General features: G+C 35.4%; 1 protein-coding gene across 1 annotated transcript in view; it reads left to right on the plus strand.

Annotated features, from left to right (window-relative positions):
* LOC110448078 overlaps window positions 1–8,567 on the plus strand; it is a 189,636-nt gene extending 181,069 nt beyond the window's left edge. The window contains exons 78-82 of the mRNA XM_021494119.1: window positions 275–427; window positions 1,026–1,103; window positions 1,397–1,516; window positions 4,194–4,328; window positions 4,957–8,567. Of these exons, the coding sequence (XP_021349794.1) occupies window positions 275–427; window positions 1,026–1,103; window positions 1,397–1,516; window positions 4,194–4,328; window positions 4,957–5,025 (555 nt within the window). The 3' untranslated portion in view covers window positions 5,026–8,567. The remainder of the gene's footprint in view (window positions 1–274; window positions 428–1,025; window positions 1,104–1,396; window positions 1,517–4,193; window positions 4,329–4,956) is intronic.
* Window positions 8,568–13,474: the final 4,907 nt, after the last annotated feature.

Genomic DNA, 13,474 nt, shown 5'->3' on the forward strand with positions numbered 1-13,474 from the left:
ATTTGGCTGCCATGGCCGCTATTTTGCTACTAAGTTCTAATAGGCCGATCTCACTTAAAATTGGTCTAGGAATGATCAGCTCATGGTCCTGACAAAGTTAAGTTAACATTATACTATTTTTTACTCAAATTGGTACATATTTCAACAACAAAAATAAATACTGTAGACTCAGGTGACCGTTTAGGCCCATGGGCCTCTTGTTTTTTAAATCAAAGATCATGATCTTATTCAGAAATGACTCACCAGGTCCTCAATGTTTATTTCACTTTTGCAGACTATAGAGGCAGAAATGAACAACAATAATTACAATGATGTGCTGATGTTGACTGTGTTTGATGTGACGTTCTTCATCCTCATCACAACCATCGGCCTCAACATCATATTCGGTATCATCGTAGATACCTTCTCCCAGCTCCGAGACTCCAAGGTAGGCAGATGGTGTACTTCTATACTGTATCAATGGCTTCCCACCTTTAACGAAAGCATAATAAAACAGTAACACATGTGGAAGAATGAAATGACACGCTGTCTTTAATTATTCAGGAGGTCTGCAGTATTTGAATCTTATAAAAATTCTACTTAACTGATTAACACAATGTCTTGAATAAATTTTAAAAAAAATGCTTTACCATACACTAAGTCTCGCCGCCATTTTCATTATCAGAAATGTGTTAATACATTTCTTTCCCCAAGAAAAATACATGAGTGTTTTCCCCATCTTTATGTTCCATAACTGATTAATGTACATTTTCAGATAAGCTTAATGCTAAAATTCCTTCCAACTTTTAAGTAACTAGTTTCATAAAAATGCCATATACTGGGAATCAGTATTGTCCTGGTCCATCTACTTGTTTACACTTGTATCAGTAAATGTTACACGACAGTTTTAAAACAATTAGCAACCTTCAGGCATTACAATGTCATGATAAAGGAATTAGAAAATTCGAAATTGCAATATGAATTAATTATACTAAATGTATGCTAAACCTTAGTGTTTCTGTTAATTCATGTTTGTGTACTTTTAGTGGGAAATTGACAAAGACATGATGAATAACTGTTTCATCTGCAGTCGGGAGAGCTACGACTTTGAGAGACAGGGTGGTGTAAGTGTACAACTGTTATTTTATTGAAATTTTGATTTAATTAATGTATGATTTGTTCACATCATATTTGTATTACTTCATATGTTTATTACAAGATGGATAATCCTAGGTGTGTTTATAATCCTGGCTTTAGCCAAGCATAATAAATAGTTTATGTTGACTTAAGTTTTCATTGATTTTTGATAGAATTTATTGTCAACATTTATGGTAAGTAAATCAGAATTATTATTGTCAACACTTACGGCCATTAAAACAAATAACCTTGATGCTTGTTTTAACCTTTGACCTAACAGGGATTTGAAAAACATGTGAGGGAAGAACACAATCAATGGGCTTACCTGTTCTTCTTTATACACCTTGACGAGACACGCCCCAATGACTACTCCGCCCTGGAACTCTACGTCTTTAAAATGGTGAGTGACCATTTCAATAGCTAGAACACATTCTTTGTGATAATTGATGACCAAATTTATCTTTTTTAATGGCAAGTATAAAAACCCTTTTAAATGGTGTCAGACGTTGCTTCAATGTTTCAGACTTCATCTAAACCAATGACCGAAACACTTACAATATGTGTAGGGCCTAACTTACTGGTAATGTTCAGGATACCTGACATTATGTGTAGGGCCTTACTTACTGGTAATGTTCAGGATACCTGACATTGCTCAATCATACCAAAACACTTACAATATGTGTAGGGCCTAACTTACTGGTAATGTTCAGGATACCTGATATTGCTCAATCACAATATGTATAGGGCCTAACTTACTGGTAATGTTCAGGATACCTGACATTGCTCAATCATACCAAAGCCTTCAAAATAAAGAAGTAATTCATTCTTAGCATACTGAATCCTTCTTAAACGCATCTTAGGTAGAACATCTCAACCCATGCATCAGATGCTGGATGCGGCCTACCTTTCATGGTACATTGACTTTGTCAGCATCTCCATCAACATAGGTTTTTGCATTAAGTTAGTTTCTCTGAAACTATGAGTCCTAGACCAACCAAACTGGACATGAGCATTGATGGTCAAAAGGGGACACAGGCGAGACATATCAATCCAAACGGCTTGTTAACAAAGCGGGGCACAGGCGAGACATTTCAATCCAAACGGCTTGTTAACAAAGCGGGGCACAGGCGAGACATTTCAATCCGAATGGCTTGCTAACAAAGCGGGGCACAGGCGAGACATTTCAATCCAAACGGCTTGTTAAAAAAGCGGGGCACAGGCGAGACATATCAATCCAAACGGCTTGTTAACAAAGCGGGGCACAGGCGAGACATATCAATCCAAATGGCTTGTTAACAAAGCGGGGCACAGGCGAGACATATCAATACGAATGGCTTGTTAACAAAGCGGGACACGGGCGAGACATATCAATCCGAATGGCTTGTTAACAAAGGGGGGCACAGGCGAGACATATCAATACGAATGGCTTGTTAACAAAGGGGGACACGGGCGAGACATATCAATCCGAATGGCTTGGTAACAAAGCGGGGCACAGGCGAGACATATCAATCCAAATGGCTTGTTAACAAAGCGGGGCACCGGCGAGACATATCAATCCAAATGGCTTGTTAACAAAGCGGGGCACAGGCGAGACATATCAATACGAAGGGCTTGTTAACAAAGCGGGACACGGGCGAGACATATCAATCCGAATGGCTTGTTTACAAAACGGGACACAGGCGAGACATATCAATCCGAATGGCTTGGTAACAAAGCGGGACACAGGCGAGACATATCAATCCGAATGGCTTGGTTATAATACATGTACATGAAATGATTTTTTTTTTGTCATATGTTCAGTTGTATAACACAAAAAGAAATCATTAAAATCAGTTGGTGAATAGAGCAAAGTAGAACTTTACAACCATACAACCAACCGTGTTGTTCTTTGATAGCAAGGTAAAAAATTAAATTACAAAGGAAATAATTACTGTGTATATTGGTAAGAGGCATAGGACAAATCGTTACTCAAAACTTGAAAGAAAAATGCAACGACAAAAAATACATGAGATATCAAACAAATAGAGATACCATGATTTCTTCAAACATGGGAGGCCAATCTAAATCATAAGGCCAAACTAAAACATAAGGCTAAACTAAAACATAAGGCCAAACTAAAACATAAGGCCAAAATAAAACATAAGGCCAAACTAAAGCATAAGGCCAATCTAAATCATAAGGCCAAACTAAAACATAAGGCTAAACTAAAACAAAAGGCAACTAAAACATAAGGCCAAACTAAAACATAAGGCAACTAAAACATAAGGCCAAACTAAAACATAAGGCAACTAAAACATAAGGCCAAACTAAAACAAAAGGCCAATCTAAAGCATAAGGCCAAACTAAAACATAAGGCAACTAAAACATAAGGCCAAACTAAAACATAAGGCCAATCTAAAACATCAGGCCGGCCAATCTAAAACATCAGGCTAATCTAAAACATCAGGCCAAACTAAAACATGAGGCCAATCTAAAACATGGGCCAAACTAAAACATAAGGCCAAACTAAAACATCAGGCCAGCCAATCTAAATCATAGAGCCAATCTAAAACATCAGGCCAAACTAAAGCATAAGGCCAAACTAAAGCATAAGGCCAAACTAAAACATAAGGCAACTAAAACATAAGGCCAAACTAAAACATAAGGCCAATCTAAAACATCAGGCCGGCCAATCTAAAACATCAGGCTAATCTAAAACATCAGGCCAAACTAAAACATGAGGCCAATCTAAAACATGGGCCAAACTAAAACATAAGGCCAAACTAAAACATCAGGCCAGCCAATCTAAATCATAGAGCCAATCTAAAACATCAGGCCAAACTAAAGCATAAGACATAAGGCCAAACTAAAACATAAGGCCAAACTAAATCTTTCGGAGCATTTCCTTGTCTAAATATGATGTACAAGAAAAAAAATTCTGTCAAATCTAACGGAGAAAGTAGGTCACCAGATATCGGCCACAATGATTGACTGTTACTCCAATAATGACAGACCCTGAAAGGTCATTGTTGGAGGTCATGATGGTGACTACTATTATATAGAGTACTAATATCTGTGTTTCTGATTTGCACAAACAGTTGCAGACAGCCAAGTACGATTTCTTTCCGTTGAACCGTGCACTGAGTCTTCAGAACGAGGAGGATACTAATGAGAGGAAGCTTGAACAACTCCGCCTCTCCATTGAGTACATGGTCAACAAGATGAAGGAAGAGGTATATATTCATAGCTCATACACGCATACACATGATAGAGATAGACTTGTCAATGTATGCTAGAATATTGAACAAGCATTTTGGTTGCAGTTTTATAAGAAAAAAAGCCAATAATTTGTTCATTGTGACCCCACTTTACAAATTCTATTCCCCGGTAAATGTTTTAAACCACATCACATGTATGCTACCAGCATGTGCATCAACAATCCCACAATCCACGCTATTTTGTTTCTCAACTTTTGATGTTGTGATGGAAATATCAGACAGATTTTCACAATTATTTCATTGTTTTATTAAACCTTTGAGTAGGTCTGGGATTTAAGATTTTTACAATTATTTCATTGTTTTATTAAACCTTTGAGTAGTTCTGAGATTTAAGATTTTTACAATTGTTTCATTGTTTTATTAAACCCTTTGAGTAGGTCTGGGATTTAAGATTTTTACAATTATTTCATTGTTTTATTATTTTAAGATTTAAGATTTTTACAAACCTTTCCTTTTAAACATGCACATCATACTAAATCATTCTGTAACAAAATGCAGCTTTCCCTAAATCTGTATTTGATATTTTCAATACTTAATATTATTTTAAAATTTGTTTATGTATGCCATACTTTTTACCGTTTAGGAGGCAACACGAGAACGGGAAAAGGAGAAGAGGAGGCAGTTGGCATGGGAACAGCAGCACAGGAAATAGATGGCAGTGTTGCTTTATCGACAGACCCAACTCTAAGTCCGTAATGACCACACTTCTGCAGACATGGCTGTGCTTGGAACTTTTTCTGTGCGCCAATGAAACATGATTATCATTATTCTGGTGGCTTGTGACAATCCTTAACAAGTATTTGTGATATTTTCCTTGACAAAGTATTGTGATATTTTCTGTTATAATAATATAAATAATGTATATCAGCTGTGTTTCAAAAAATTTTATTATAGATTTGACTTGGCTTTTATTATACTCTGATGTCATACAAACAGAATCCTAAGTTACATTTAGGTATAACCAGATGCTTTATCATTATTCGGCAGCTTTGGCAAGGAAATGTGAAAAGGATTTCTTTTTGGTCTGTTTAGTTTGAAACATGAATTGAAAACTGTATAGCTTCATTTTTTGGTGTTTTTTTTTCTGTTTAACTCATCTGATTCAATGGTTTTTCATGAAAATTACATCAGGGATAAAGGAAGCATTATATAATATTTAGTTTTGAAGCAAAAATATATATCATATGTTAAATTCTACAATATAGAAATAGACTTGTTAACTAATTTGTGCCAAATAAGTTCACAGAAGTATATTCTGTTTCAACAATAGATATATATGTATGGATTCACATTGAGTTTTGTGGAGCAAGCCTAGCTGAGTCAACCAAAAGGGTAGCTTCACTTTGATGTAATACAATAGGGTTATTGTTGTCTAGACAAAATTGGACAATTCATTTAAAGAAAAACCATGTTATTGTATAACCTTTATTAAAGATTGCTAATGGTAGATTTAGTGTTGCTTTGATCCTCGACAACCTTTGAAATATTTTTTAACCAAGTGTCAATATTAGCTTTAAATTGTTATGACTTGGTGGTTTTTTTTGGATTAGAATACATTATGCTGTAAAATACTTCCACATTGCAATATATTTACTTGAGCAATAATTCAGATGGAGACACAGCAGCAGGTTAAAAGTCCTGTTGTTGAAAGAATTATAGCAAACAATATTTACATTGCAGTATTTTTTCCACAGAAATAACTAACATTTGGAAGTAATAGGGTGTAACCATGACAGTGTGATAATTAAAACATCACTTCAGGTTAAAGTTGCATTAGATGACATAATTATATATATTGACGACAATTTACATTTGAAAAAATAAATAGTATAGGTTACAAACTAACACAATATACTTGTGACGTCTACCACTTATTTATAAAACAATGCTCTATTATTTTTACTTTTCTATTTATAGAAGTGAACCTGTTGTCAGAATGTTTATTTTTGTATCATTCTGCTGACAACTAGCCACTTTTGTAATGATGCTTGACATATTTATAGAAATATATAAAGCTTGTGGTTTTATGAAATTACTGAAAAGTGTTGTATTGAATTTTAAGGGTGTGACTGGTATAAACTGAATTACAATCATGGTCATATGTCGTTCAATTATTTTTATGAATTTTTGATCAATATGAAAATTATTTATTCTGATTTATCTTGAGTGTTGTTTTCTATATTTATTTCTTGAAACTGTCACTGTCACATTTGTTGAATGAATGTTTTATCGTTTTTGATGAGTGTGAATTCTTTAAAAATTCTTCAATTGTCTTAATATGATTAATTTAATTGTACACATTCAAGTTTATGTAAAGGCAAATTAATGTTACTCTATGTAGTAGATCCTGTATAACCATGAAATCTGTATCAATGGTACATTGAACAATTCCCCATTGTGTATCAAAATTTCTACAGAACTTGAGCGTGCAGAAAGGGTAAAAACATACTGACAACACAAATCGATTCTACAATCATGAAACATTACCTAATCACAAATAGAAGCCAGATAAGAGAAAAAAGTTTATATAAGAAAATGTGAAACATTGTGAAGTGCTCGGATCTATTTGATGTGACTTAAAAAGGTTGATGAGTATGATTCATTATTATTGTTATTTTGTTCTTGTTTATTTTGAGAAAACTACTGTGTTCTGATATACTTTGCTGACCTCTGCTGGTATGTTTTTTCCATTGTTCAGTCATTACTTAAAGTAGGGAGAAAATAAAAGACCTAGAAAATATACATGTAAAACATGTTATTGCTGTAAACCAACAATTTTTGAAAGGTTTGAGTATTATTTTCAGTAACCGACCCAGCAAAATGTTGTGTCACCTAAATGAACAGTTCAGTAAAATAATGCTGTGATAATTAATCCACCTCCATTATACTAATGATATAAATACTACATTACTGGGAATTAATCCACCTCCATAATACTAATGATATAAATACTACAGTACTGGGAATTAATCCACCTCCATTATACTAATGATATAAATACTACAGTACTGGGAATTTACCATATTTCGAGAATGGTATATTATTTTGCCTCATTTATTCAACGTATTTATTAAAGATTATTTGAATAACAGGATATTGTTGTTCTGATATGAGAACACTTTATAATAACTAGTTTAAATTAAAGTACATATATGTTGATGAAAACTCCAAATGAAAACCCATATACCTATGTATAGATTTATATAAATGTTGTCTCTATTTTCTGCACAGAAACTTGTCATGTGTCCTGATCGCAATCTACTACTATTAAATGGCTTACTTTTCGTGGAAACCGAAATGTATATAACCCTATGGTATATAATGCAGGGTTATGTTTGTGTCAAATCACGATATATATTTGAATTTGACCCTCAGTTATCTTTATTGAAACATCTAGTCTATTTGCTTTAGTTATATATAGTGTATGAACCCAATGCTCAACCTGCCTTTCTGATTACGTACCACTAACAAAAAAATATTCTTTTCTCAATAAATTCAATCCAAAATATCTCGGTCTATATTAACAAATTACAGTTGTAACAGCTGTGTTAAATAGAAGGAAATATAGGATGGCCACGAGATATATCGTTTACATTTGGTACAAGTCATTACCAGGTTATATATAAAGCATACACCTCTGTAGCTTGATTTTAGGTTTTATTGGTACTGTACAAGGTAGTTACGACAAACCTTGAATCTGTACTTGGATATTTAACATGGTTTTGTTGGGTAGATCTTCATTTGTTCTTGTCAACTTGTATCAGCATTATAACCATTGACCTCTGTATTTGGATGGTACGGCCCTTACCAATGGTGGAATGGTGAATATCAGACGAGAAAATGTTTAAACGTACCCGTATATGAAATTCTTTAAATGGTTCAATTTTATAATAATATGTGTATCTGATCACGGTAATTCTGTCAGTCCTCTATGGGTAATACTAAATATGCATTTCCTCACGCCATGAACTAGCATTTGAAGTTTTAATAGATCACGTTAAAATGCAGAGCGGTCCTCTACTAGGAAAGTTTTATGTTCAGTGACTGAAAACAGCTCCTTTATCCAGTTATTGTTACATTGTAACTGTAGAATGTGTTTTTTTTCAGTGATATATTTATAAATTGTGCCCATGTTTATCGAGCCTTTTTGTCGTGGACTCTGACTTTTTCCAATAAAACCTACCTTGACTTCTACCTGTATGTGTGTTGTATTGTAAAACTGTCCTCGCTGTTTTGATACCTGATCCATGAATAGCTACATGATATACCAGTTTTATAGCGCCAGTCGTTTATTACTTTTAAAACAGTTTGACGGTTGCTCTCCAGAAACCCTTTACAAGACTTTGAAAGCCTAATTTAACATGCACATGCCGCCAGGATTTATCCCCGAAATTGTTACATTATCGGTTCCTTTTACAAGCCGCACAGAAACAACATAGACTTAATGGAACTGGTTAAAGGACTGACAAAGATTTTGGACTCAAAAAGCAAAAATTTAATATTGGCTGGAGATTTCAACTGCCCTGACATTTTCTGGAACAACATGACTAGATCAGAGTGGACAGGATAAAGAAACACAAAACCTACTTATCAATATAACAACAGGAGCATATTTGACACAAATACATGACCAACCAACACGTGAAAACAACATGCTAGACCTCATATTTACTACAAACCCAAGGCTTGCCAAGAGCTCGTACAGTGTACCAGGAATATCAGACCACGACATGCTAGTTACGGACATTCAAACAAAACCTCACTACAATTCCTCAAAAGTGAGGAAGTTCCTTCAATATTCACGTGCATCTTGGGAAAAACTAAAAGAAGACATCACCAAAACATCGAATAAATTAGATCATGACTACAAAAATGATGCAAACGTCAGGGATCTCCGGGGAACATTTAAAGAGGGCCTGCGCAATGCTATGGACACCCACATACCACCAAAAGTGGCACGAACACGAAACAAACTACCATGGATGAAATTTATAGAACGGAAAATGATTAGGAAAAATGAAAAGCTTTACCAACAGGCTAAAAGAACTAACAATTGGAAGAACTATAGACACCATCAAAGGGAATGCAAAAGAAACCTCAGGAGAGCAGAATGGGAGTACATTAACACCAACATTCTAAAAGGTCTCGAAAATAACAACAGCAAACCGTTTTGGAGAATACATCAAATCAAAAAAGCAAGACTCAATAGGAGTAGCCCCCCTAAAAATCAAAGGTACTCTCATCAGTGACAGTCAGTCAAAGGCGGATATATTAGTCCAACAATTTAAATCGGTATTCACCATCGACAAAGACACCAACATACCAGAAACAACAAAACGTGTACAGGAAACAATTCCGAAAATATACGTAGATACAAACGGTGTTGCAAAACTACTCCGGAACTTAAACATATCAAACGTTTCAGGACCATCTGGAATACCAAACAGAGTCCTCAACAGAAACAAGAATGCGCAACAGAAATAGCATTAGGACTCATAAAAACATTTCAAAAATCACTAGATTCGGGAGACTGGAGAAATGCCATATTTAAAAAGGGAGACAAACACTGCGGAAAACTATCGCCCAGTGTCACTAACATCAGTCCCCTGCAAGCTTCTGGAATTCTGGAACACATCATCTGTCGACACATGCTAAAACATCTTGAAAAACATTAAGTACTCACCAATCTAAATCACGGCTTCAGATCTGGTTATTCCTGTGAGACACAATTACTCTTGACTATAAATGACTTCTTAAAAGCGCACGACAATGGGAACCAGGTGGATGTAGCAATACTAGACTTCTCCAAAGCATTTGACATCGTGCCACACAAGAAACTCTTGCAGAAAGTCGCGAGGGCAAGTGCACAAGTGGCTGACGTCATTCTTAACACAGAGGAAAATGAAGGTTGTACTTGAAGGCACAACGTCCCAGGAGGAACACGTCGCCTCCGGAGTACCTCAAGGTACGGTACTAGGACCACTCCTTTTCCTCTGCCACATAAATGAACTTCCAGACTCAAGTAAAATCACAAGTACGCCTTTTCGCCGACGACTGCCTTTTGTACAAACAAATCAGAACATTCAATGACCATAACATCCTCCAAAATGACTTACAAAACCTTGAAGAATGGGCAGATAAATGGGGCATGAAATTTAATGCCAAAAAATGCCACATCATGTCAATTAGGAAAAAGTCATCAGTATTCTATAGTCTGAATAACCACATTTTGGAAGAGGTACAAAACAATCCATACCTAGGACTCCATATATCAAACGGCCTCAAATGTAGTACTCATATAAGCAACATCGCGAGGAAAGCGTGCTCAACTTTAGGCTTTTTGAGAAGAAATTTAAAACACTGCCCAAAAGAGTGCAAGAAAACAGCATATATATCACTTGTTAGATCAATTCTGGACTATGGCAGTATTATTTGGGACTCTCATCTAAAATCACAACACCTAAAACTACCAACCTTACAAAACAGAAGGAAATCACAGCGGCTAGTATTCATGCACACAGTAGTTGAGGGGTTAATACCAGCCCTACCCCCAGATCAGATAATCCAGCACTCTGGAAGGACGCGGAAAAAAAAAGCGGTATGTGAACTATGAAACATCAGCAACATTAAACAGGAACATTGTCAACAACTCAAGGCCATTAACCATCTCAGGATACAAACAGGAAGCATACAAGAACTCCTTCTTCATCAAAACACCGCTGGAGTGGAACCAACTGGATGATATAGTAGTGTGCGCAGAAAGCGTAGAGGGAGTTAGATTAGCCCTTTCAAAGTTCTCTCTCCCGTCGTGTCATGCCATTATTGGTAACTACGACGTATACAATGTAAATGTAAAAAGTAGGCAAACCGAAATCCACAAGCAGAGTCTACCATTTTGTATCACACACACACAAAAATTTGGTGCCAAAAATTAATAACACTGTATCTACGGAATTCGATCAGATGCTATCCAAGTCCATGCTGTATCAAAAAGCCGTTTTGTCCTTCTAAGACTAATCGTTGATGCCTAAGGCCAAACATTGCAAATGAAAACCTTTGCAATTATATAATAATTTAAAATCAACTATACGCTTATAACCTACACAGCACAATAATCATGTATTCACAGTACAATGTCTAGTCAGCCATCCATGGCTGGGCACAGTCGTACCCATTGTATTGTAACACTTGTAATTTATATTATGTGTTTGACACGTAAAGAAAGAAAATATATTGTTATTAAAATTATGAAAATAACAGTACAACTTAGCATATTCATAATGATATGATTAATATAAAGATATATAGCATAGCCCTTATCTCTGTAAGTGTACTGGTCGGTGGGATTTCTCCGGGAACTCCGGCTTTTCTCCACCAACAAAACCTGGCACGTCCTTAAATGACCATACCTGTTAATAGGACGTAAAACACAAACAAACTTAAAAGCTCTTTATGGAAGCGGAGCGTTTCCTGATGACGAGTTTAACAGACAATGCGTACAAAATTTACATTCAAGAACTATTTTGAGTATAAAATAGGGTAAACCGTACCTATTTCTGGAGCAGGGTCATATGCAAGTTAATTGTAGTTCTGCAAAACGGAAACTAATACGCTCCTGTAAATTCCATTAAAATTGAGGAAGTATTTACAGTAATCAATTAACGATCACATATCTGATATACATACGCAGGTATCAATGGAAGCGGAAGATTTAAAATTCAGAAAATTTATTATTGTGAAGTAACTACAATTTCTTACCTGTTCTGTCTCACGTCTGCTCCGTCTTAATGTATCTGTCAGCGAACGTCAATTGTTGCGCAAAACAGACCGGTAAAAACTCAAAGACTGTGCAAAGGTTAACAACGGCCAACAACTCTTAATTCCGCATTTTGGCGATATCTCGTTTGGGATTCTGATCTGATATTTTTCACGAATTCTTGTTTGAGATGTAGTCATCTGATGTATTGATAACGATACTGTTACGGACAGATATTGAAGAGACCAATACAATGAAAACAACAGAAAACAATACAATGCTATTTTCGTTTCCTAATGCAACACTTGCTTTTAGCGTCGCTAATGCCAGCAAAATGATTTCTGTCTCCTGACCGAAACGAACTGACGTCCTAAATATTGGTACTTACTGTTATATTCAGCTTTGGTGACAGTGAAGACTGGTTCTTCCGCAAACACTGTCAGCCTCACGGGTCTAGTGCTTACAGAACCCCGAACTAACGATACGGAAAGATACAAAATGAGAGACAGCTAATTCCTCCACACTGCCTTATTCTTGACGCTTAGTGATGTTGATCAGGTGTCGGTACCCTCATGATCATATATTGCGCCAATTATATATAACTGTCTTACATTACCCCAGATATGTGATTTTCCCATCTTCAATTGTATGACCCTCAATCACAATATTATACACGCCTTTTTTGCACTTACTCCAAAACACTTAGTTCTTGATATTTTTTCTCGAATGGTTGACGGTAATTATATGTTACTCAAGTAATTGGCTGTATTTGGAGTTAGATACTAAGAGATAAAAATGTTCTATTCCTTCGGCAAGAAAAGTTTCTAAGTCTGTTTAATTCGAAACGTATTTCTGAATGAAACCCTGTCAGCATTTACTCTTTTGGACTTTTCTAATTTTTCACATTAAATATTGCTCAACCACTCCACAACTGGTAAAATATTCAAATACTGGTCAAATGAGTATTTCGATACAGTAAGTGATTCAGCCTCCTTAAAATATATTTTTCATAACGGTACTACCATTATATGAGGTCTTACGGTTGCGTTTTGACATAGTGAAATAATATAAAATAACTTAAATGAATATTTCTTATAAGAACTTTATATATTGTATTTACATGTATATCCTAAAATAAGCACATAGAACCTTATGGATTTAAAATAAATGGATCATTGGAAATATATCGACTACTAAAACTTTTAAAAATTATGTAGCGCGGATTTAAATCGTGAACCTGTAGACGGCTATATCAGAGTCATATATTATTTGGTAACAGAAACTTTATATATTTTACAATATACCCGGAGAACACCCACGTAGTCGGGCAGGGGACCCAATAACT

Source organism: Mizuhopecten yessoensis, unplaced genomic scaffold (genome assembly GCF_002113885.1).
Source record: "Mizuhopecten yessoensis strain PY_sf001 unplaced genomic scaffold, ASM211388v2 scaffold3819, whole genome shotgun sequence".
NCBI classification, from domain to species: domain Eukaryota; kingdom Metazoa; phylum Mollusca; class Bivalvia; order Pectinida; family Pectinidae; genus Mizuhopecten; species Mizuhopecten yessoensis.